This window comes from Pelodiscus sinensis, chromosome 2 (genome assembly GCF_049634645.1).
Source record: "Pelodiscus sinensis isolate JC-2024 chromosome 2, ASM4963464v1, whole genome shotgun sequence".
Lineage (NCBI taxonomy): Eukaryota > Metazoa > Chordata > Testudines > Trionychidae > Pelodiscus > Pelodiscus sinensis.
This window is the reverse complement of record NC_134712.1, coordinates 256,122,004-256,146,366: the sequence shown is the minus strand read 5'-3', so window position 1 is coordinate 256,146,366 and position 24,363 is coordinate 256,122,004. Positions and strand designations below refer to the sequence as shown.

The following is a 24,363-nucleotide window of genomic DNA, read 5'->3' as shown; positions in this document are numbered from 1 at the left end:
TGCCCCGCACGGCAGCTGCCTGGGGACCAGCCCTGCCCTCTCGGGGCTCTTGGGTTGGGCCAGGGGTGCCTGGCCCATGGGACGGTGCCAGGAGACCGATGGGACCCCCACGTCTCAACCCAGGACCTTGGGGAGAGCCTGAGAGGCGCTGCAGGAGCCGTGTCCATGCAGAAGCGGGGGCTGTGGCCAGCTGGGGGCTAGGCCTCTTGGCGGACGGGCGAAGACGAGGGCCTGGCAGCCGGGGGAGCCGGGCAGTGCTCGGCCAGCCCCAGGCGCCAGTACTGGCTAAACGCACGGCAAGTTTCTCCTGGCCCTGAGCTCTCTCAAGGGAGGTCTGAGGCTAGGAGCTTCGGCAAGACACTAGAACGCGGGTGGCCGTTGGAGGACGGGCTTCTCCACCCAAGGGCCCCCCACACCCCTGCTGTTAACCTGATCTCCAAGAGGGCTAGAGGACCTGCCTTCTACCCGCCTCCCCGGGCAGACTCTCCACCCCCCAGTACAGGAGAGGGGACGGTACCTTCTAAGTACTTCCTGGAATCCAGCAGGAGAGACGGCCGGTTCTCAACCCAAGCGTCCTCTGTGCCGGAGAGCGTGTCAGGCGTGGGCAGCCCTGAGGTGTCTTTTTGGCCTGGGACAGGCTCGTCTGAGCAAGGTGCTGGGAAGGATAAAGCAGGAGGCACTTCTAGGAGTTCAGAGCAAGGAGAAGGCACCTCCTCCACCGCGACTTCGGGAGAGGCAGGCCCGCCTGGCGCAAGAGGAGCGGCTGCAGGGGGGGAGCAAGGCTCTGGTGGCGGCGGAGACTCGGGAGGCGGCGGAGACTCCTCGGCCAGGGATGCTGCCGAGGGCTCAGGAGAAGGAGAGGAACTCGGCGTCAACGGACTGGTTGCTTCTACGGTTGGCGGAGCCTCATTCGCTCTGCCGCCTTCACTACCTCCCAGCGGGAGCTGGCTTGGCAGATCGTCCTGGTCTTCTCGATGTGGCAGACTCTGCAGGTGTCCTGCGCAGCTGGCCTCCGGCTCGGCACCATCTACACCTGCCTCCCCAGGGGAAATCCCCGGCTCTGCAGGCTCCTCCGGGCTCCGAGAGCTCTCATCCTCATCTTTGGCAGGCTGGGCTGCCTCTTCCTCCGAGGGCCCTTCGCTGTGCAAGCCTGAGTCTTCATCTGCAAAATCCAGGTCCTCCAGCACAGGGCTCACGGACTCGCGGATGTCCGGGGAGGGAGGCCGTGGCACAGGGCTCACGGACTCGCGGATGTCCGGGGAGGGAGGCCGTGGCACAGGGCTCACGGACTCGCGGATGTCCGGGGAGGGAGGCCGTGGCACAGGGCTCACGGACTCGCGGATGTCCGGGGAGGGAGGCCGTGGCACAGGGCTGCCCGGCTCCCGGCTGCTCTCTTGTGCTTGTCCCGGCGCGTGCTGAGCGCCCTGGCTGAGCAGCACGTGAGCGGGCGTTTCCGGGAGAGGCAGCGCTTCTGCCTCTTGTGCTTCGCTGGCCTCCCAGGAGTCGGGGGTGGTCTCTCCGGAGGAGCTCTCCCAGACTCGCTCCTTGAGGCTGGCAAGGACACTTTGTGCTTCGGTCACCAGCGGGCTGCCCGTGGGACACGGAGGCCCCGCTCGGAGCTGGGAGGCCTGGAGGTTCCCGAAGGAGCCTTGTAACATGGCGGCGATTTGCTGCTGCTCGTGGGAGGCTGCTGGCAGGCCGGCCGCTGTCTCCGCCAAGGCACCAGATGGCTCACGCAGTCCCAGGCTGGCCGACGGGCCTTCTGCAGCCACAGCTTTGGGTTCCATGGAGTCAGGGCCCTCTGCTTCCAGGTGGCCATGGGGACGGCGATCCCCAGCCTCCGCAGGGGGCTGGCCCACGTAGATCTCCGCCTCGGACGCAGTGAAGAGCGGCTGCTGGTCGCCGGGCGCCGGCAGGGGGGCTCTTCGCCTGGCTCGCTCCGAGCGAGCGGCACGTGGCGCTTCGTGGAGGGACGGATAGTGCAAACACACAGCCAGGCACTGCCCAGGGGGCCTGGGGGCCGGGCTGTGCTCAGGGGAAGGGCCCCGCACAAGCGACGCTGGAGAGGCGCTGCTGGGGTGGGAATATTGCGGGTGCGGGACTGCCTCCTTCAGGCCCACTTCCTGCCGGGTCCGCGGGCTCTCTGCCTGCTCAGGAGCAGCCTGCTCCCTTCCGAAACCCTCCAGGGCGGGATCAGCCAGCCTGAGGACCTCTCCCAGGGTCTCCGCAGAGGCTGCGAAGCTGCTGGAAGTGAAGGACTCGGAGGCGGCCGGTGGCTCTGGAGAGGACTCTCTGGAGGAAGCCATCTCGGCGGGTTCCTCCTGCGCAGAGGCCGCAGGGCTGTCAAAACCAGGCGAAGGACTGAGTGCTGCAGGGCCTGGCGGCCAGCTTCCTCCCAGGACAGCGCCCCCGGGCAGGTCATCGCCGGCCCAAGCGGCCTCCGCGCTCTCCTCCAGCTCCACGGCCATCTTGCCCTGGGGCAGGGGAGTTCCTGGCCGATCCTCCTCGGGCTGAGCCACCTCTTCGGTGCAGCTGGCTCCTCCTTCCGACGTGGCCTCAGCGCCCCGCGCTTCCTCCTCCAGCACGTGGCTGAGACGCTCGCGGGCCTGCGGGGCAGCTGGTTCCTCTTCCGCAGTTGCCACCACTTCCTGAGCGGGCCGGGCGCCTTCCTCCACAGCCTCTTGGTTCTGGGCCCCCCTCCCACCAGGCAGCTCTTGGCCACCGGGTTGGGCTCCAGTCACCTCGTCCGTGCGTCCTACCGCGGCGCTCTCCAGGGACCCGCTCTCGCTGCAGCTCACCAGGGCGGAGGCGTCTTGCTCCTCTCCAGCCGCATGTTCGGGCTCCCAGGAGCCAGCGGTTTCTACGAGCCCCCTGTCGTCCCTCAGCTCAGGCACGTTGGCATCCACGCTGCAGACCTGCGGGGCCTGGGGCAGGGCTCGTGTCCAGGCCGGCGTGGCGGGAGACTCCATCTCCAGTGGGTCTCCGAGGGGCCGAAGCGGAGCCAAGACAGGATGCCTGGGGCTGCGTTCCTCCCTGCCCCATGCAGACGCCTGCCTGGCTTCCTCAGTGGCTTCGCCTCGCAGGGCCTCCCTGGCTCCCTCTTCAGGCACTGCCGTTTCCACAGGCTCCCCCAGGCTCACAGCTGGAGCAGCTGCCTTCGGCTGGGTCTCAATCGCCGCAGCGACGGGCGAGGCCCCAAACTCGGGTTCCGGGGCCGGTTCTGCGGCCTCGGCCGGTTGTGGCTTCTCTTGGGGGCTCGTCCCCGGCATCTCGAGGGTCTGGTCAGTGGCGCCACTTGGCTCTGCCGGCGCCGTGCTGCCGGGCCTGCTCTGGTCCAGTTGAGGGTCTCTTGGGTGGGAATCTTTGGTCTCGGTCTGGGGGCGCAGCTGCGCTGGCTCAGGGAGGCGGCTGTCCGCTGGGGCTGGCTCCTGGCTCGGGGCTCCCTGCCCCCCCGTTGGTTCTGCGCTCAGCGGCACGGCAGCCGCCTGGGGGAGCAGCGAGGACTCCGCTGGGCTGAAGGACGTCTCCCCACGGCTCTCGCGCTCAGACGCCGGCTCCCCGTCCTGCTGCCAGCAGAGCGTGCTGCTCCCATCCAGCATCACGTGGAGGTCCAGGCTTGGGGGCTCTGTCTCCCCAGGAGGGAGGGGGGGCTCTGGGTGTGGAGCCAGCACCTTGTCCAGCATGGGCTCCATCTGGCCAGCTGTGTCCAGGAGTGCATTTGGCTCTGGGTCCTTTCCTCCCAGAGAGGCCTGGGGACCTAGGCTGGCTTCCACACACAGCTCCCCTTGTTCCTCATTATTGTTGACTTGGTCGAGGGATACCTCCTCCAGCTCTTCCTCGGAGGAGGAGAAGCAGGCGATCAGGCACTCCCCTACTGGCTCGCTGTCGGCTCGGGCCACTTCTGGCTGCTCCAGGCTGGCTTCATCGGCCCCCAGCCGGGCCTCAAAGGGACCCTCGCTCTTCCCTTCCAGGTCCTGGCCGTCCTGGTCTAGCAGGGCCAGGAGATGGGCTTCCGACTCCTTCAGCCTGGCGCTGATCTCGAGCGCGGCATCATCGCTGCCTTTCCCCACGGGAGGCTCCGCTAGCGCGTGGGGAGCCGGCTTCTGCTCCCAGGGCAAGGGGATTGCGGTTCCCATCCCCTCCCAGCCTCTCCAGGGCATTGCGCACACCTCGGCCGTTGCCTGGCTCGTGGGCTCTGCCTTCGCCACGGCCGCCTCCAGTCCAGGGAAGGCCTCAGCCTCCTCGTCCGTATCGAAGCAGGCGATCAGGCACTCCGCATCGGGGAACCCCTTCTCCAGGGCCTCCTGTGTGTCTGACAGCGAGGACCGGTGCCCGAGGGAGCTCTCCGAAGGGGGGTCGCTCTGCCCTGGCGAGTCGCCTGCCCCATCAGAGTCAGCTCTCCAGAAAGACCCCCTGGGAGACGTGGCGCTGGCTGGTTTCAGGGAGGGACTCCAGCTGCGGCCTGGGGGCGAAACGCTCCGGCTCTCTGGGCTCTCTTCAGCATCACTGAGCCCGTCCGCCGGCGGCTCGGCGAGAGGCTCGGATTTCGGCATCTCCTCCCCTCGGGCGGGCGGATGCTGCTCTTCTGCCTCCGTGATTCCTTCCGGCTCATCCTCGGGAGCCACACTCCCCTCTGGCTCTAGTCCGACTTGTGCCTCCGTGGGCGGGACCCCGCCCAGCTCTGAGAAAGCCGCATATTCCTCATCCGTGTCCGAGGCATCCGACGACGTCTCCATCTCGCTCTCGCTGCCGGAGCAGGAGGCCCCCGGCTCCGAGTCCCCCGCTGCAGGTTTCTCCCCTTCCTGAGCCGAGGGGGTCACCACGGCGTATCGCTCGGTGCTGTACAGCTGCACGTCCGCCTCGCCGTCATAGGAGGCAGAGTCGGAGGACGGGGAGGTGTCGTCCTGGTAGGCAAAGGACTCGTCCACACCCTCGTTGATGGAGTTCTCCGACAGGGAGTGCTGGAAGGAGGCCGAGGTGTTGTCTTCCTCCACGCCGTAGAGGTCGTTCTCCACCGACTCCCCCTGGGGGAACAGCGTGATCTCCAGCGACTCGGCCTCGAAGATCAGGCTGCCGCAGAAGGGCAGCAGCGTGGCCGGGATCATCTGGTCGTTGTCCGGGCCCTCGGCAAAGTCGGGGGGCAGTTCGGCCGAGGAGGCGGTGGGCTCCGCTTGCAGGCTGCTGGGCGTCTCCGCATCCGAGGAGCAGCTCGTCCCGGACAGGCTGCTGGACTCCGACTGGAGGCCCGGCAAGGGGGTGGGGGAGCAGGACGACAGGCTGGACTCCGGAGGCTCTTTCACTGCCTCCCTGGCCCCCAGGTTGGCCCCGACTTGCTCCAAGGTGAAGATGTCCATCTTCAGGAGCCCCCCATCCAAGAGGCTGAGCCGCGGCTCCGTTTCGTCCCCAGAGTCTTCTTCTGGCTGGGGCAGGTCCGTCTCCGGAACGGGCAGCAGCTCTCCTGAAGCCTGGAGCTCTGTGGTGCGAGGGACCCGTGCAGCAGAGGTAGCAATGTCAGAGTCCCGCTCTCCTTCCGGCGTCATCTGGCCGTCCAGTTCCTCCTCGGCTGGCTCTGGAGCCAGAGCCGTGTGTCCAGAGCCGAGGGAGTCTAAAGACACGTCCCCTTCCTCCTCCATCTGCTCAGGAGCCAGGCCGGAGTGCCTGGGAAATAGAGCTGGCTCCGAAAGTTCTGGCTCCAACAGGGGTTCCTCATACGCCGCCGAGGCCTCCAGGGTCTCCGACTCAGCGATCAGGTTGGGAGAACAAGACGGGGAGGTGCTGGAGGTGCCCGAGGAGGCCCAGCTACCCCCCTCCGCCGTGATGTAGGACCCGGAGGGCGAGGTGGGCGGGGAGCCGAGCCCTTCGCTGTCCAGCTCACCCTGCTCCTCGCTCAGGCTGTCCTTGGCGTAAGGGTGGTGCTTGAGGTGGGAATAGACGGTCTTGATGGGCGTCGAGGGGGCTGTGAAGTACAGGTCCGGGTCCAGGGCTGGCTTGCCCTGCGTGGATTCCCCCTCAGCCAGCTCGGGGTGGGCGTCTTTGGCAGGCAGGGGAGATGGGGAAGGCACAGCGGCCGTGGTTTCACCCTGAGGTAACGCTATCTCCTTCGGCGCCAGGCTTGGCTCTCTGGGCTCCCAGGGCAGCGGCCGAGGTGGCTGGTAGACGCACACTTGCCGGTTGTCTCTCGACTTCAGGCAGGGAGACTCGCCCGGCGTGACCTGGGCCAAGCGCTTCCCAGCATCCTCCAAGCTGCTCTCTGGGATCGGCTCTTCCTCCTCACTCAACTCCTCTCCGGCGTCGGCCACCGGGCTCACCGCCTCCGCCGCAGGAACCTTGGCCTCCAGCCGCGAGCCGGGCTGCTCCGCCCCCCTTTCGTCGCTGCTGCACCGGGTCTCCTCCCCCATCACGATCCTGGTGTCCAGCATATCCACGCCCAGCAGGTCTGGGGGGGCCGTGCAGACTTTGGGAGGCGTTTCCAGCAGGACCTGGCTGCACTCGCTCAGCGCGGCCAGGCTGGTGGGCGAGCCGCCGGCAGCCGTGTCGCAGCTGGCTCCTTCGGGCTGGGGCCGGTCCTCGTTCTTGGTGGGCAGGAAGGCCAGGGCCCCCGGGCTGCCGAGAGAGGGGTCCATGGCGGCGAGGCTTGGGCAGGCGGGGTCGGCTGCCAGGGGGGTCGGCGGCAGGGTCAGGGCTGAGGGGAGCGAGGAGTCACCGCTGGGGGTGGACGCGCTGGAGGCGTTCCGAGAGCCATCTGGGGAGAGAGCAGAAGGAGAGGGTGAGTTGTGCGCTTGCTCCGGGCCCCCCTAGCGCCACGGCAGTGCTAAGCCTGCAGAGCCGAGGGGCACTTGGCGCCACTAGAGCCCGTGCACCCCAGTCACGGGGCTCAGACCGCAGCCGTGAAGGGGGCTGGCTTTGCGTTCTGGCTCCCACCACAAGCTCCAGCCACGGCTCCAGCTCTGGGGAGATCTAAGCCGGCTAGAGGACACCTCCACCCGCCGAAACTCCCGGCCCAAGTGCTGTTCCATTCCAGGGGCTGCCACCTTCCGACAAGAGTCACATCCCCCTTCGTCTCTAGTCACAGCCCATCCCCTCGGCCCCAGGGCTGGAATATCGCTCCCTTCCCTGCCTGCTAAGGAACCGTCAGCCAAGCTCCGTCGGTTCTCCCAGCAAGGCTCACTGAGTTCCCCTGGTGCAGCCGTGGCCTTCAGTGGGTTTGCACCACGTCCTTGGGAGCGGGCCCGGGCCTGCAGAACAGGTGTGATGGCGCAGGCAGAGCAAGCGCCAGTAGCATGGTCAGATCTCAGCAGGCGTTTGCAGCACTGGCAATTCAAAGACTGACAGCTCCACCTTGTGCGCGGGTCACCAGGCTCTGGGACTCCCACGGCTGGAGGGGAACATTTAAACCTGCCTGGTCTCACGCATGGATTTAAAAGGAGCTGTTCTTCCACAAAGGAATTTCACCACCCAGTTAGAGAGGCTGCAGAACTAGAATTCAATTCCCCTGGCCTTAAATAAAGCCATTAACTGGTAACGCATTACAAAGCCAATTTCCCCTGCCTTTAACATCTGCATGGTCACATCAAATGCTAGGAATGGGAGCCCCCTAACCCTGCACCCCCATTCACAGCCAGATTTTACTCTAACGGGTTTATTGCTTCTCCAAGATACAGCCCAGCGTAGGCTCGATGTAGGCATACGATAGGCCAACAGCCTAGTTCCCTGGGTGGGGGTCACAGGCCCCTGAACCCCCTATACTGGTTTTGTCTGCTCCCACCATGCTTCCCCATACTCCTACTGCCCAGCTCCCAGGCCCTGCCCTCCAGCCAGGTGGCCGTCTCCATCTCCCTTCCTTCGTCTCTCCGCCTGGGTAGAACTTTGCTCACTGCTCAGGCCAGGACTAGGTGTCTGGGCCAATCCACATGTGGGTGAGTCAGTGGGAATCGCACATCCCAGCCAGGTGGGGACACTGGGTTACAAAGCAGACAGCCCCCCCCATTACAGCACAATGGGGCACATCCAACCCCCCCCCCCCAATCAGCCTCATTAACAGGGGTCCTACAATTGGCAGGTACTTGTACTGTTTATAGATCTCACTTTTGTTATTATATTTGTTTGGTAAGTTATTTGATTTGTTATTTCCACTCCAAACTCACCCAATGATGAGGGTTTTACCCACAAGAGCTCATACTACATGGCTGTGTCTAGACTGGCAAGTTTTTCTGCAAAATCAGCTGCTTTTGCAGAAAAACTTGCCAGCTGTCTACACTGGCCGCTTGAATTTCCACAAGAACACTGACGATCCCATGTACGAAATCAGGGCTTCTTGTGGAAATGCTATGCTGCTCCCGTTCGGGCAAAAGGCCTTTTGCGCAAAAGGGCCAGTGTAGACAGCTCAGATTTGTTTTGCGCAAAAAAGCCCTGATTGCAAAAATGGCGATCGGGGCTTTTTTGCACAAAAGCGCATCTAGATTGGCCACGGATGCTTTTGCAGAAAAGTGTCCGTGCCAATCTAGATGCTCTTTTCTGCAAATGCTTTTAACGGAAAATTTCCGTTAAAAGCATTTGCGGAAAATCACGCCAGTCTAGATGTAGCATGTGTGAGGATAAGAGAACGAACTGGTTTTAAATGCCATTCACAGAGCTACTTTCCAAAGCAGGGATGTTCACAAATGCTGGTGCACACCCCCATGCACCTGGGCAGAGGGTAGGCGGTAGCCCCCTGTAACTGGGGGAAAATGGCATTAATTTCCTTGCCACGGATGACAATAGCGCATGAGACCACAGCGCAGGGTTTCCTTAGGAGACGTTTAGCCCTTGAGTTCAGTGTCAGTTCCAGGGTCTGATTTTAACCAGGTTTGTTGACAATTAGTCAATTAGACTTGAGTACGGACAGTTTCAAGGCACGTACCTGCTTCAAACCAAGCAAAGATACAGCGTCACGGCCATTTAAAGCCTTAGAAGTCCTATGGTCACGTAACCCGCACTCCTGGGTGTGGCAGGTGGTCCTACCTAGCGGCACAGAGACCGCTGAGAGACGAAGGCGTCTGCTCTACCGCCTTAGCCAAGCACCCGCTGGCTTTAGCTCCCACAGCAGAGGCTCCTGCACGCCGCGCCAGAGGCGGAACCAAACCTGGGTTCCACACACACAGGACAGTGTGAGATGACAAGTGTAAGACCGTCGGAAACACAAGTGTGCCGACACCAGGACAGTGCCTAGCGGGCGTGCTGGGCAAGCCGCCATCGGCAGACTTGGGCTGAACAGGCAATAGCGTTGTCGAAAGGAACCGACGGAGACCCAGCGGGCCTGTGGTCTGAGCGTGTCGGTCCCGCTGTTCGGAGACTGATGGCAGGTCAGCCCCGTTTACAGCTCAGATTCAGCCGCACTGGGATCCGCCACCGGCAAACACGCCACATTCCAGGAAGCCGTTTGCTTCACCTCCCCGCCCCGGGCTCTTCCTGGCCTCTCCCCACCCCGGCAGCGGCTCCCTGCTTCTGATCCCTCTTCTGCAGGCTCTGCCTGGACCGGTACCAGCGGTGAGCAGAGGACTGTGCCCATCCGGCTATGGAACTGCCAGCACCCCCTCCCCCCCCCCCCCCACCGCCTCCTGTTCAGGGAGAGAGCAGAGATGGGCAGCTAGTCTCACGCTGACACCAACAGCCAGCGGATGGGCAGCTGTTCCAGTCCCTTCCCCAGCACCCTACCCCCCAGCCCTTCATGGGCTCCATTACACACCCCACCCTCATCCCCCTATTGTCCATCCACATGTGGCTTTCCCCATGCATGTGCACCAGGGACGTACTAGTGCTTCTGATACCAAAACACAAAAGCATCAGAGGGGTAGCCGTGTTAGTCTGAATCTGCAAAAGCGACGAGGAGTCCTGTGGCACCTTAGTCTATAAGGTGCCACAGGACTCCTCGTCGCTAAAACACAAAAGCGTGTAGGTTACTGCTGTAAGCCACGCGCCTTCCCTCTCCCCCGGACATTTTTTAGCAGCCTGGCTCAGTTCTGGCTCACGCTGGGTCTGGGACCCTGCATTTAGAGTGTATTATTAGGAGCCAGGTGGGCAGGCAGCCTGGCTCATGCTGGGTCCAGGAGCTCAGACCGGTCCTAGACAGGGGCGGCTGCCAGCCTGTATCAGAGGCAGCAGCCCAGGGCAACAGGCAGCCGGTCTGCAAGGGGAGCTGGTTTTTGAACGGGCACTCGGCTCCCGCCTGGCACCCAGCACTGCTGCCTCTGATCCAGTGGCAGGGGGCTTCTTGGAAGCGGGCCGGAGCGCACTGGCTGCCGGCCCCACCCCCCAGGACTATAGACCAGTCGACTCATCGATAAGAATTCATGAGCACCATCGACTATTCGATTAACCAATCGAGCACCCCTAATCATAGAATCATAGGACTGGAAGGGACCTCGAGAGGTCATCGAGTCCAGCCCCCCGCCCTCAAGGCAGGACCAAGCTCCGTCTACACCATCCCTGACAGATGTCTATCTAACCTGTTCTTAAATATCTCCAGAGAGGGAGAGTCCACCAATGTGCACAATACAGGTGGTGTGCGCCGTCAGGAGACCCCAAGCCAGCTGTGGGCTCTCTGCTACTGCAATCGGAATCTCCTGGGCAGCTCCCGGGGTACCCTGCCCTTGCTCCGTTCCGCTGGGCGAGGGCCAGGCAGGTCTCAGCAGCTCCCTGGGCAAGGCAGGACCAGGCGCAGAGAGAGAATTACCCGTCAGCGGCCGGGGAGGCCAACGCAACCCCCTCCTCTAGCTGGCGAGCTGCAGCAACTGGCTCCAGGAGGCTCCGGGCTAGTGGCCCTCCCGGTGAGCTTCCCGACGCTTTGCACCTCCCCAGCAGCCGTGCCAGGAGGCACCGATCTGTCCTGTCGCGTGGCCCAGGACCCCAAGGGCTCCTGATCACCCCCAGGCAGGCCTTCCCCACTGCAGTCACACCCAGACAAAGGGGGTGCTGGCCCCCCAGCAGTCAGGAACGTGGGCCAACGCCGCCAGGCGCTCTAGCTCCCGCCTCGTCCGAAGAGCGCAGCCCTGGGAGGAGACCTTGGCTTGATGCCGGGACAGCGGCTCCGCGCCAGGGCGGACAGACAGACAGACGCTGCAGGCTGGGATCCGAGCCCAGGCTGCAGCCTCCTGGACACTCAGCGCTTCCCGTTAAAGTGCCGACTCCCCCCAGCCGAGCGGATGCCCGGCAGAGAAATCCCAAGGGGGAGCAGCCGGGCTCACCGCCACGTAGCTCTCCTCGGCCACTCCCCTGGCTCCATTAGGCGGCAGCCTCCCCGGAGGGGGCAGGGGAGGGACGGAACGAGGCGCTGGTCTGACCACCCCACCAGACGGGCGGAGACGCTCTACCGAACGCGGCGCCCCCGGCAAGCACGCGGCATTCCAGGGAGGTAGTGTGGCCTAGTGGGGAGAGCGCTGGACTGGGCCTCGCTGCCGAACTCTGCTATTTGATTGGCTTCAAGGTTTCACAGCCTGAGAAAGAGGATGGGGGTGGGGAAAGAGGCAATCATGTGACCTGTTTAGGCAAAGTTCTCTGGGGCAGAGACTGTCCGTCCCAGCCCCACAGGATCCCGGCCCACAGCGCACAAGAGAGGCTGTTGGGGAACGGCCGGCCGTTCCCATTTTAATAGCCAGGCCCTCCCCAGAGCCTAGGGTAGAAGTGTCCCATCCCACAGGAAGCAGCTACGCCCCGGGCCCCACCAAGCAAGTGACCAGAAAATCCACAGACCTGGAAACCCACATTAACCTCTCCCACGGTTCTCCCTCAAGCCCCCGGCCTCGGCCTGCCTGTGCCTGCCTCATGCCTCTCTAAAGCTCTTTTCCTCTACAAGTGCTGTCCACACAGCCTCCGTCACATGCAGCCACCTCTGGGGTGGGGTGAGCCAAGTGCAGCCAACTCATGATGGGGCCGGGCTAGCCAATGACGTCAGGGTTAGGCAGCTCAGACAGGACTCGGCTAATCCTCATCCCATCAGTGGCCAGCAGCTCCGTTTAGCCGAGTCAGAGGGATTATGGTCTGGAGATGACCCTGGGGGGTTGGAATTTGCGGTTCCAAGAATCCACGTGTCTCCAGCCGGGGTCCTGGTCTAAGAACTCATCCCTCTGGCTTACCCAGCCTCTTCCAGGGAGCAGGACAGGCCACTAGTAAGGCGGCAAAATGAAGTGCATATCCCTCCATACACAAGCGCAAGGTTAAGGCCTAGCACCAGGCAGGCCTATAGCTGGAGGCCCCTTAGGCAAGTCAGCCCCTCTGCCTCAGTTTACCAACAATGCTTCCATGCCTCAGTGGCGCTGTGGATGGAAGCACTAGAGCAGGGCTGGCCAATCCACAGCTCACGAGCCGCACGCGACTCTTCCCCGCCCTTAAATTGCGGCTCACGAAGCCTCCCACATGGCTTGAAAAGCCGCCCCTAAAAACTGCCCCCCCCCCAGTCCCCTGTGCTCACTGTCCGGCCTGGCAAAGCAAAATTGCGCCGGCACTGGCCGACAGGAGCCTGATGTGGCCAAAACGCCACCTGGAGTTTTGTTTAAAGGGGCAGGATCTTTTTTTGCTCAACAACTTTTTCCCCTGCGGCCCTTTGCACTATTCTCCCCCCTCTCCCCCCACTACTGTGGCTCTTTGCCTTCAATGGGTTGGCCACCCCTGCACTAGAGGGTCAGCACCGCGTCACGCTTCCTCTGTTCCGCCTGTCTAGAGGGGGGGGCGTGGTGTTTGCAGAGCCGGACAGAGCTGGGTGGGGGAGACGGGAACCAGCACAGGTTCCAGGGCAGGGTGGGATGATGGAGGTACACGGCAGAGGGAGGACGGCACCTCCTCCTGGAGATGTTTTCCTGGGGTGGAGGGGGGGGGTGGAAAAATGCAGCACACCCAGGTCGTCTGCCAACCCTGCGCCACTCCAGCTGGGGGCGGTAAATGGGTCAGAAGGTGAGACAAAGCCGGCGGATTACAAGGCAAGCGGCAGCACCGGCTGCAGGGAGCAACCTGCAGCTAAACGCACGTAAGCCCCGGCCTTGAGATCTGATTACAGCTAAACCATCCAGGCGGGCGTGGGGGGAGGGGGCGCGTCACTCCACAGCCCTGCTCAGCCACACGGAGCCGACTCCGCTAGTCAGACATCTGGGTTCTGACCTGCAGCTGCCTCTGGGGTGGAGCGAGCATGGGCATGTGCGTTTTCTGCCTCTGCATGCCGTGAAGGCGGGCTCCTGGGCTGGGTCGCCTGGACCCCTGCACTAGAGCTCAGCATTCCCCTCCGGGGAGCGGGCGAAGGGCGCGGCCCCCACACCGGCTCTACCAGACCCCGCGTTCCCATCAGCGTGCGGAGGCAGCCCCACTGAGCCAGGGCCCCGCTCGAGGACACCCTGCCCCCCCCCCCCCCGGATAGCCTCGGTTGGGGGGTTGGGGGGAAGGGGAGGGTGGGACCTGTTTGAACTGGCCGAGCAGCCTCTGGCGGGAACGAGCGTCGTCCAGCCAGTCGCCGGCTACGAACTCACGAGCGTCAGTTCCCTCCAGCTGCCGTTCTCCTGCCTGTCAGGTTGGCATGACAGCCCTGGTTACTAAGGCAACTCTGGTCACCGACTTCGAGGGTAGGTCTCTGCCTGTCTGTGCCCCCATTACTGTAACACCCAATGCGTTTATCCTCACTACCCCCCACGCTGCAGGCCAAGTACCCCCATTGCACAGGGGGGAAACTGAGGCAGACACCAAGGGACTCACCCAAAGTCACATAGGAGCCTAGGGCACCGCAGGGACTTTGTTCTAGGCCCTGGGCCAGGCTTCAACTACTGCTGGATCATGGGCGCCTGTCTCCTGGGGGGTGGAGGGGAAGTAAAGGATTTCCTGGGGGACCTTGGAGAAGCCGGGTTGGATGCTCTCAGTGCGTCACTCCCAGCACAAGCTGCTGTCTATTGCCTGGCGGGGGCCGGGGATCAACCCACTGAGCCGCCCAGCTGGGGTTCGGCCACCCCTGCGCCGGGGTGCGAGAAGCCCACGTCACACCCGATCACGCAGTGAGATCTCACAGCCCCCTCCCCCTCCCCCTTCCCGGTCTGAGCACGCTCCATGGGTCAGACCTCCAGCCCTGCCTGCTCCGGGGCAGACGGCTGCAGTCCTACCACGGGGGCCAGGCCTTGGGATGCAGCCCTGCCTACCTCACCGGCTTGGCTGGCCCCAGCAGGTCTGCCCACGGCAGCCAGTCGGCCTGCAGAAGCACCTGGCTGGTGTCTCAGCACAAGAACCTGGATTTTAAGGGACAGGCACTCGGGGAGACTAACCCAGGGGCAGCAGGGGCGGGTCTAACCTCTTCATGCCCCAGCAGGTACCTGGAAGGGCGGGGTGTCCAAATGCACCCCTCTCTGGAGAGGGGCCCTTCCGCTGCTGGGGGCTTGGAGAGGGAGAGCAGCCATCTCTTTGCCCACCCCGAGCCACGGTCTCCCTCCCATCTGGGTCTCAGGACAGCCCGTGGTCACTAAGCCAACAACATCAGAGCCACCCCCACCCCGAAGCCACGTCACCAGGCAGCGTTCGACTCCCACGCTCCCCCTGCAAGCTGTACTCGTGGCTCCCTCCCCCAGGGACTGATCTGGGTCACAGCTACGATCCACGTCTTCCTCCTCCCCTCCCCGGACAGCAGAGACAGCCCCGGCCGGCTGCAGGACGGTGGGCAGAGACCGTCTCTCATCTACGGAGGCAGCAGCATGCGCCGGCGCGCACTGGACGGACGGCCCCGCTAGCCCAGGTACCCAGGCCTGCCGGGAGTTTGCACTAATCCACAGCACAGGGAACGTGCTGGACCGGGGGATACATGGGGGGGCCTAATCTCCAGTCCCCTCCCCCAATCAGCTGGTTTAGTCCCACAGAAGAAAGTCAAAAGGAGAAGGAACACTCAGAAGTGCCCAGTTTCTCCGGAGACCCCTTCCGACACCCTGCCTCACCCCCACTGCCAGACCAATCAGGGCACAGCTTGCGGGTGGGGGGGGGCACGCACACGGGAGTGAGAAACTTCACGTGCCCCTCCCATACCAGGCCCTGACTGGCCTGGGGTTGGGGGCAGCTTGCAAAGTCTCCTCCTGCCCTGCAAGGGGGCAGATGCCTAGAGGGGACCGTCAGCTGTTCAGAACAGCTGGCAGGTCTCTCTAGGCCAGGAGGGGGGGGCAGAAGACTTCACATGCTCCTCCACCCTCGAGGCCCATCACGGTCTGCGGGAGGAGAGCACAGAAGCATCCTGGCCCCGCCCCTTCTGCCTGAGGCCACGCCCCCTCATCTAAAATTATTGCCCACCCCTGGGAGAGCCACAGGCAAGACTCAGGCGGGTGCTGTCTCATGCTACGCTGCACTGGTGCGTTCAGCCGGGTAGTGTCCAGTTCTGCACCCCTGGCTTTTGGGGGGGGAGGAGGAGCCCAGAGGAGAGCAGCTAGAGGACAGTTTAGGAAACCCGGCCTCTCCGCGCGGAAAGGAGAAGAGATGGGGCAGGCTTGGTCTTGCGCCAGGACGTCCGAGGAAGGATCCGACCACGGTCTTCCACTATATCTGGGTGGCTCTAAGGGGGGCAGGGACCGACGGTTTGCCACGTCGCGGTAACAGGGATGTTCAAATGCGGTGACTTAGCTCACCAGCCAAAATCTTAGCGCTTTCCTGCGTACACGCTGCGGGCTCGGCAGCGCGACGCTGGTACGCAGAGCCCGCAGCCGGCTCCCCAGAGGCAGGGCTGCCAGCCAGGGCGTGCCGGGAACCGGCTCCTGGCCCCAGTCTGGGTGAGCCGGCTGCACGGTGTGCTCTGCAGTACAAGCTCTACGTGGCAGAGCAGGATCTGGCGCACACCAGAAGCCGGTTAATCCAGCTCCGGCATGTACCGGCTCCCCTCCCAGGGAGCCGGCTGATGCCCCCACTACTGGCTCGGATAGAGCCAGCAGCACAGGGTGGCAGCCAGCTCCCTGGAGCAGGGCTGGGAGCCGGCATGTAACCGTTCTAGTAACGGGTGAGCTCACGCTTAATGGTTAACCGTTAAACGGTGACACGGTTCCATCCCTACTAGAGAATCCTTAGTCCTGCCACGAATGCAGGGAGACCAGACCAGAACGGCAGCTCTCTGCCTTCCCAGCCTCCTGCACCCCTTTCGGGAGTCTCTCGTGTACCCCTGGAATTCACTTCACTGAGACGTGCTCACCAAAAACACCCAGACAGACACGAGAGCTCCAGCTCATGGCTCCCAACAAGTCGCAGACTTATTTTGCCAGTTCATAAGTCACTTGGAACATCAACATTGGACTGACACCTCCCGGTGGAGCGTCTAGAGACCAGCATTAAAGAGCCGCTGCCTAAGAAACGTGATTTGGCCCTGACTTCACTAGGGCTTTCCACGTGGCCTGTTGCAGAGCTAGCAGGTACCTGGAGGGGTTGCTGTGGGCCCAGAAGACCTCGGTTCCCCTCAGGGGTCTGCAGAGCCCTGGCTGAGCGCCATAGCGCTAGCTGGCCACGAGGTCCCTGCCAGCCCCACGACTCCATGGCCACGGAAGGTCGGCCACGGAGCAATGGGCTTATCTGCAGGAAGGGAGATTTCAGGGGGCTGTTAGGAAGCATTTCACTCCGTTACTCTTAGGGTTGCCAGATGGTTTCAACAAAAATCCCAGCCACACTTGACATGACATCACAATCTACATCCCATCTTAGAGACCGGACATGGCTATTTTCTCCATTTGTACCGAACAGAGAGCTCAAAACCCGGACACCTGGCAACACTAGACGCTCTGGAATAGGGTCCTGTGAGTGCCCCGGCAAGGTTTAAGAGCAGGCCAGACCGACACCTGCCAGGGCTGCTTTAGGATTACTCGGGCTGGACCCCATAATGCCTCAAGGTCCCTTCCTCATGGAACTGGCCGGCTGGAGAGGGCCCAGAAGCATGTTGCAAAGTTAGGCCCACAGGCCCCCTCCCAGACATGCAGCCCCCTCTGGGGTGGAGCGCAGCAGCAGTCCGGCACGAGCAACCTCAGCGGCGGGAGACACCGGGCCAAGGCAGGGGCCAAACCCCACTGAGTTAACGGCCACGCGTTGCCAGCGACTGCGGGCCCTCAGGCATGCATCCACGCTGGTCACGAGAAGCCACGGCCCGACCCAGCCACGGCCTCGCTCCTGCAGGGCCTGCCTTCCCCGGCCTCAGAGGCCTGCCAGGGACAGGCCAGGCTTGGGGCGGCTCCTCTGCCTGCAGCCCCCCCCCAGCCTCACGTCACACCCCCTACGTGGCCAGGAGGGGCTTCCTCACAGACGGCCACTTGCTGCGGCACACGCCAGGCTGGGCAGTTTATGGAGGGAGCCACAGGCCCAATTTCTCCTCAGGCTGCTCATGCCACGCGCCAGCCCCTCAGCTACCTCCCTGCCAGACCGGCTGCAGCGGGCAGAGGCCAGCCGGCCCTACCAACTCCAGAGCAGCCGTCAAGCCTCGCCCCCCGGAGAGCCCACCCCTCGCCCCCTGGCGCCAGAGCCCGGGGCCACGTAGAACAGGCCACAGGCCAGCCGCTTCGAGAACTAGCGCAGGAATCTGATCTCTGCTGCAGGGAGGCCACGGCGAGGGCCACGCCCCAGAGGGGACCCCGGAGCAGGCAGGCAGCCCACGCCGCAGAGACCTGGCGCCCGCAGGGTGGCTAAGACGCTTGGTACCCAGGCCCCCCAGGCAGAGGGAGTCCTGCCGACAGGCGCCGGCACGGAGCTGGCCCCTGAACGCCCCCTGCCACGCCCCCACAGCCGCCATGTCCCAGGCAGCCAGCCAGCGCCACTCCTCTGCCCCCAGCAGAGCCCAGCCCTGCCCTGGGCGTGGCAGCCTCAGGGACACCCCCACTGGCCACAGCATGGGGCGTGGCACTTGCTCCAGGGCTTCCCACGGAGAGCTGTAGGGACAGCACATGGGGGTCAGTCCCAGGCTCAACAGCCTCAAGCCAGCAGAGAATCCACTAAAGGCACCCCAGCATTGCGAGCCCCACAGCCAAGTCCTACCAGGCCAGGCCAGGCCAGCCCCGTGGCTACCAGGAGAGCAACTGCCACAGAGGAAGGCCCAAGTCCGGCAACTCATCCAGCAACCAGCCAGCAGCAGCAAGTTGTGGTGGTGCCCAGCTGTGCCCCCCAGCTGACCCCTATGCCCATGGGGCAGAAAGCACAGCACCTGAGGCTGCTAGAGCCAGGACCGCCCTCCCCATGCTCCAGCATTACCTGGGAGTGGCTGCAGCTGGCTCTCTCCTGAATGCATGGGGGAGCCTTGGAAACTCAGAGAACCTCGGTCTTCATCAGTCTGCAGGCTCCTCCACCCAGAGCCAGGCTAGCAAGAGCCCCCTCCCCAGCCAGCACGGAGCAGAACAGCCCCTTTAGAGCATCAAACCCAGTACCCACTGCAGCACACACCAAGGAGAACTCTAGCAAGCTCTGGAGCCAGCCAGGACCTCAGCTTTTATCAGGTAGGAGAAGGGGTGGGGCCTGAGTGTTGCAATGACTTCTGGGAGGCAAGAGGCGTGGCTTAAAATCTTGCCTTATATAAGCCACAGCTTTAGGCTGCCTTTCTCCTAGTGGTTGGCATCCCCCTCCCAGGCTAGTTCCAGGGTTGAGGGATGTGGCTGGGGGAAGGGGGCTAGTTGGTTTGGTGAGTCACCTTAGGAGGGGTAGCTGGACTCTCCTGCAGGGGTGGGAGGCAGAGCTCTGGTGAGGAGAGCTGGTGCCTGCTCTTTCCCACCCTAGGGATTGATCTTTGCTGTCTGCCCTTCACTCATTGCTCCCCCTGCACCTGCACCAGCCCCTCCCCCTGCATGTGCCTGCTTGCTGTGGAAGAAGAGGGGTTAAAATGGCTAGAGGCTATACGATCATGACTGGTGCGGAAAAAGTGAATAAGGAAAAGTTACTGACTTGGTCCCACAGTATAAGAACTAGGGGTCACCAAATGAAATGAACAGGCAGCAGGTTTATAACAAACAAAAGGAAGCTTTTCTTCACTCAGTGCACAACCTGTGGAACTCCTTGCCACAGGATGCGGCGAAGGCTAGGACTTGAACAGGGTTCAAAAAAGAGCTAGATAGATTCATGGAGGTTAGGTCCATCCATGGCTATTAGCCAGGATGGGTGGGAATGGTGTACTTAGCCTCTGTTTCTCCAGGGGTGGGTGACAGGGGAGGGATCACATGGGGATGGCGGGTGTGTCCCTTCCCTCTCAGGCATCTCATATTGGCTGCTGTCGGCAGACAGGGCACTGGGCTGGATGGCCTGTGGGTCTGACTCAGTGTGGGTGTTCTTATGCAGACTTTCCAGCGCAGGGACAAATGCCAGAAAAGGTATCTGTGCAGATGGCTAAGCCGTGACTTTGCATTTCCATCACACCGTCCATCTCCAGATCTCACTAGCAACTGCCACCGGCGAACCAGAGCAGGTGCCGCACGTTAGCTCAGCCTCTCACACGCCAGTGAGCTCGGCTAGTACCGCGCACCCTATTTTACAGAGGGGAAAACTGAGGCAGAGCAGGGCTGTGAGTTGCCCAAGGTCACTCAGTGAGTCCGTAGCGGAGGGAGGAAGAGATCTGAGAGCACTGGATTCCTGGTCCTCTGCTGTAGCCACAAAACCCCGCTTCCACTCAACAAGAGGGGTACTTCTCTACAGAGGCTCTGCCGGTTAATGGTGACCTTGCCTCCCTCGCGCCCGCTTGACCAGATCCTGTCGCTGGGGCAAAAGCGAGGCGCTAAGGGCAGGAAGCGACAGAGGTGGGATTAGGCCGTTCCTAGCTCCCAAGTGCGTGCTCCTTCCTCTAGGCCTGGGAGTGACAAGCCGTAAGCTGCCTCCTCTCCAGGCACGACAGGGCCCTGCCAAGGGCTCCCCGCTCCTCCCCTCCCTCCTGCAGCCCGGCAGGTCACCTTCATGCTGCCATTAACCAAGCCCTGCGCAAGGAGGGCTCCAGTCAGGAGCCTGTCACAGGATCTGAGCTGTGCAGGTCTGCACCTGCTGCCGGCTTCCTGTCTGCTGAGCCACGGCTGCCCCCTCCCACGCGCTATCCTTGCCCACGAGCAGATCTAGGCCAGATACAACCGGTCTGGAGCCAGGCCAAGAATCACGGACTTATTCCTGGGAGCGGGGAAAGAGGGACCCGGAAAACGTGGAGGGTTGGGGGGGCAAAGTGTGAAATCAGAGGGCCTCTCTGGGGTACCCCGGCTGGGTGGGGGGGCTCGCCACGATTCCCTGGGCTCCCGGACTGCAGAAACGAGCCGAGCCTGCTCTTCTCCACGTGGACTCTCCGCCACGGGAGATATGTAAGTGCAGCTTAGAGAAAGATCTCTCCGATGATCTCGATTGGGGTCCCCCCCGTTTTTCTACTTCCGACCAGCAAATTCATTCCAAACCGCTGGGCAGACCGGGCTCCGTCGGCTGAGTCCCGGGGCAGGGTGCTCTTAGGAGACGGAGCCAGCAGCAGCCCATGGGTTCGCTCAGCCCTGGAGACGGTCTCTCGAGCGGGGCGGGGGATTAGCTAGTTCGGTGTGGCCCGGGGGCAGTGGAGAGAGCACTGGACGACGGCAGGAGCGCTAGTCTGAGTTCTGCCATGGACCCGTTTCCTGCCTCAGTTTCCCCACCCCTCAAATGGGGAGGGTGACGCTGCCCTCCTTTGCCAAGCCCTCTGAGAGCCGGTAATGCGATCTCTCAGGCCTAGGCGAGCTGGGATGACGGAAAGTCCCAAGCTGCTGCACCAGCCCCAGCTGGCTTGCAGCTGAACCGCTTGCTCCCGTTTCTCTAGCTAGTGTCCTGGGTGGGAAGAGAACCAGAGACGCCTAGAACTGGAAAGGGACCTGGCGAGGCCACAGAGTCCAGTCTCCTGCCTTCCCGGCAGGGCCCAGCACCGTCTAGTTCAGCGGCTCCCAACCACTGGTCCGTGGACAGGAACGGGCCACGAATCCCTGCCTGCCGGACCGTGGAACTCTCTGTCCCGCCTGGGGTAGCCTCATCCCAGCCCCACGGCAGCCACACAGCCTGGCCAGTGGACCGCGTGGCGGGTGGCTGCTCCGGGGGCAGCCGGCCAGCGTGGCGGAGCGGGCCTGCTCCAGGACTGGCTGGCAGAGCGAGGCTGCTCCGGGAGCCCAGAGCAGGGGGAGGCAGCGACGCGCACGTAGCCAGAGCGCTCGGAGGTGGGACCGCCACAGCGCATGGGCCAGCGATCTCGTGCAGGAGAGATCACGGCTCCGTGGCCTCAGGAACCCACCAGCCAGCGCTTTGCCCTCTCCCCTAGGAAGGAGCCAGCCAACGAGCCCCCTCCCTTGCCAGACACTCCCCTGCTCCCAGTGCCCCGGTCTCCCCGCCCCCCAGGTGGTCAGGAGGCGGCTGATCCAAGGCAGGCAGGGCCGGAGGAGTCATTAGCTCAAGTGCCCAAAGCACTCGGGAGAGCCGGGTTAGCGAGTATCCTCCAGGGCAGCCTGCCGGGCTCGCCTCCCCGTGGGCAGCTCTCTGCCCCCACCGTGGGCCGGGACTAGAACCCCTCTCTGGACCGCCTGTGTCCCTGGCCTGTCCGTCCCCCTGGCTCGCCCCATGGCAAACGGCTGCTAAGAGATGGGGGGAATTAGGTTATGCCCCGACAAGCCACGCGGCCAGGAGATTGGGGTCAGGTTGAAGGGGTCCTGAGCTCGACTGTGTCGCGAGTGTCGGTAAAAAGGGGGGTGGAGCCTCTGGGGCCCCATGGTGGCAGCTGCCCCTCGGGGGGGGGGGGGTGCAGGAGCAGGGCCCCGGGAAGGGGAGGTCTTAGGGCAGGAGGGGCCTTAGCTTGCTAGAGTTCTGTCTTTGCGCCCGAACCCCTGCCCCATGGCGCTGGGCACAGGGAGAGATAGCCCAGCCCGCCAACGACAGCCTAAATTCCCCCCAACCCTGCCCCACATCGCCTCTGCCCCACATCGCCTCTTCCCCCAACCCTGCCCCACATCACCTCTTCCCCCCAACCCTGCCCCACATCCCCTCTTCCCCCAACCCTGCCCCACATCGCCTCTGCCCCACATCGCCTCTTCCCCCAACCCTGCCCCATATCACTTCTTCCCTCCCAACCCTGCCCCACATCACCTCTTCCCCCAACCCTGCCCCACATCGCCCCTTCCCCCAACCCTGCCCCACATCGCCTCTTCCCCCAACCCTGCCCCACATCGCCTCTTCCCCCAACCCTGCCCCACATCGCCCCTTCCCCCAACCCTGCCCCACATCGCCTCTTCCCCCAACCCTGCCCCACATCGCCTCTTCCCCCCAACCCTGCCCCACATCGCCTCTTCCCCCCAACCCTGCCCCACATCGCCTCTGCCCCACATCGCCTCTTCCCCCAACCCTGCCCCATATCACTTCTTCCCTCCCAACCCTGCCCCACATCGCCTCTTCCCCCAACCCTGCCCCACATCGCCTCTTCCCCCAACCCTGCCCCGCATCGCCTCTTCCCCCAAACCCTGCCCCGCATCGCCTCTTCCCCCAAACCCTGCCCCGCATCGCCTCTTCCCCCAACCCTGCCCCGCATCGCCTCTTCCCCCAACCCTGCCCCATATCACTTCTTCCCTCCCAACCCTGCCCCACATCACCTCTTCCCCCAACCCTGCCCCATATCACTTCTTCCCTCCCAACCCTGCCCCACATCACCTCTTCCCCCCAACCCTGCCCCACATCGCCTCTGCCCCACATCGCCTCTTCCCCCAACCCTGCCCCGCATCGCTTCTTCCCCCAACCCTGCCCCATATCACTTCTTCCCTCCCAACCCTGCCCCACATCGCCTCTTCCCCCAACCCTGCCCCACATTGCCTCTGCCCCGCATCGCCTCTTCCCCCAACCCTGCCCCACATCGCCTCTGCCCCACATCGCCTCTTCCCCCAACCCTGCCCCACATTGCCTCTTCCCCCAACCCTGCCCCATATCACTTCTTCCCTCCCAACCCTGCCCCACATTGCCTCTTCCCCCAACCCTGCCCCACATCGCCTCTTCCCCCAACCCTGTCCCGCATTGCCTCTTCCCCCAACCCTGTCCCGCATTGCCTCTTCCCCCAACCCTGCCCCATATCACTTCTTCCCTCCCAACCCTGCCCCACATCGCCTCTTCCCCCAGCCCTGCCCCACATCGCCTCTGCCCCACAGCACTTCTTCCCCCCAACCCTGCCCCACATCGCCTCTTCCCCCTCCCAACTCTGCGCCCCTCTCTGCCTTCTCCCACCATTGCTGGCCCTTAGGGCTGGTAAATAGTGGAACGGCCCAACTCCAACACTGTGTCCCTGACAAAATTTTAATTGCTAAATGGGGTGTCCACAAATGCCTCTTCCCTGCCCCCCTGCGGCCCCTCTCCTGCAGGCACCCGGCGCCCATGCTGCCTGAATGGGCAGGTTTGTCACTAGGTACGGTGAGTCGGGAACTGGTCCCAATGGAGAACTAAACCCGCAAAGGATTCTGGGTAAACCACATTCGCCCAGCCCGCACAGTAACTCACAGCCTGACTCCCCAGCGCCTGTCTTAGCCTCCAACTGAGACCAGGACCCCTTAGCACTCGGGGCTGTACGTACCCCTAGCGAGAGAACGCCCCGCTCCGGCTGGCTACGGCAGAGCCAGGCGTATCCTGATTTCTATTCCAGGAGAGGAAACTGAGGCACAGTGACCCACCTGCAGCGATGCAGCCAGGATGTGACCCCCCCCATTGCCTGTGTCCTAACCTGCCTTTTCACCCATCCGCCTGCTTAGTTAGCGGGCTCACCCCCTACTAGCCTGTCTGCTCTGCTTGTCTCCAGAGTCCGTCTGTGGGGCAAATATCCTGCTGGTGTAACTCTGCTGTTAGTGGTGTAAAAGCGGGATGCATCTGACCTTATTCCCATCTATGCCTGAGGCCGACTGTGCAGAAGGTTGAAAACAAACAAAAGGAAGTTTTTCTTCACTCAGCGCACAGTCAACCTGTGGAACTCCTCGCCGGAGGATGCAGGGAAGGCTAGAACTTTAACAGGGTTCAAAACAGAGCTAGATCGATTCATGGAGGTTGGGTCCATCAATGGCTATTGGCCAGGATGGGTAGGAATGGTGTCCCTCGCCTCTGTTTCTCTGGAAATGGGTAACAGGGGAGGGATCCCGTGAGGATTCCCTGTTCTGTGCACTCTCTCGGGGGCACCTGGTGTTGGCCACTGTGGGCAGACAGGACACTGGGCTGGATGGAGTCCCGTCTGGCCGTTCTAACCTGCAGCTACACTCCAGATACCAGCCTGGCACCTTCATGCCCCGCTCTCCTGACCCGCTGCGTGTGGCCCATCCCTCTCAGGGCGGCTCCCCATTTTCTTGTACCGGGGCAGAGATCTTGGGTTCTCCCACACACCATGACCCCTCCCCAGCCCTCCGTCCTGCTCCCTAGGCTGCCCTCCCCGTC

The 24,363-nt window shown here is 63.1% G+C and overlaps 1 protein-coding gene across 2 annotated transcripts in view; it reads right to left on the bottom strand.

Moving 5' to 3' along the window:
* The window catches only part of LOC102463830 (uncharacterized), a 38,634-nt gene that overhangs the window by 7,181 nt on the left and 7,090 nt on the right, over positions 1-24,363 (bottom strand). The window contains exons 1-2 of one of the 2 annotated variants that reach the window (XM_075922997.1): positions 18,196-18,408; positions 518-6,742 (exon numbers count right to left, since the gene is read on the bottom strand). In XM_075922997.1, the coding sequence (XP_075779112.1) occupies positions 518-6,742; positions 18,196-18,232 (6,262 nt within the window). In that variant the 5' untranslated portion in view covers positions 18,233-18,408. Of the gene's footprint in view, positions 1-517; positions 6,743-18,195; positions 18,409-24,363 lie in introns of those variants that run through there. The other variant, XM_075922998.1, reaches the window with a different exon arrangement.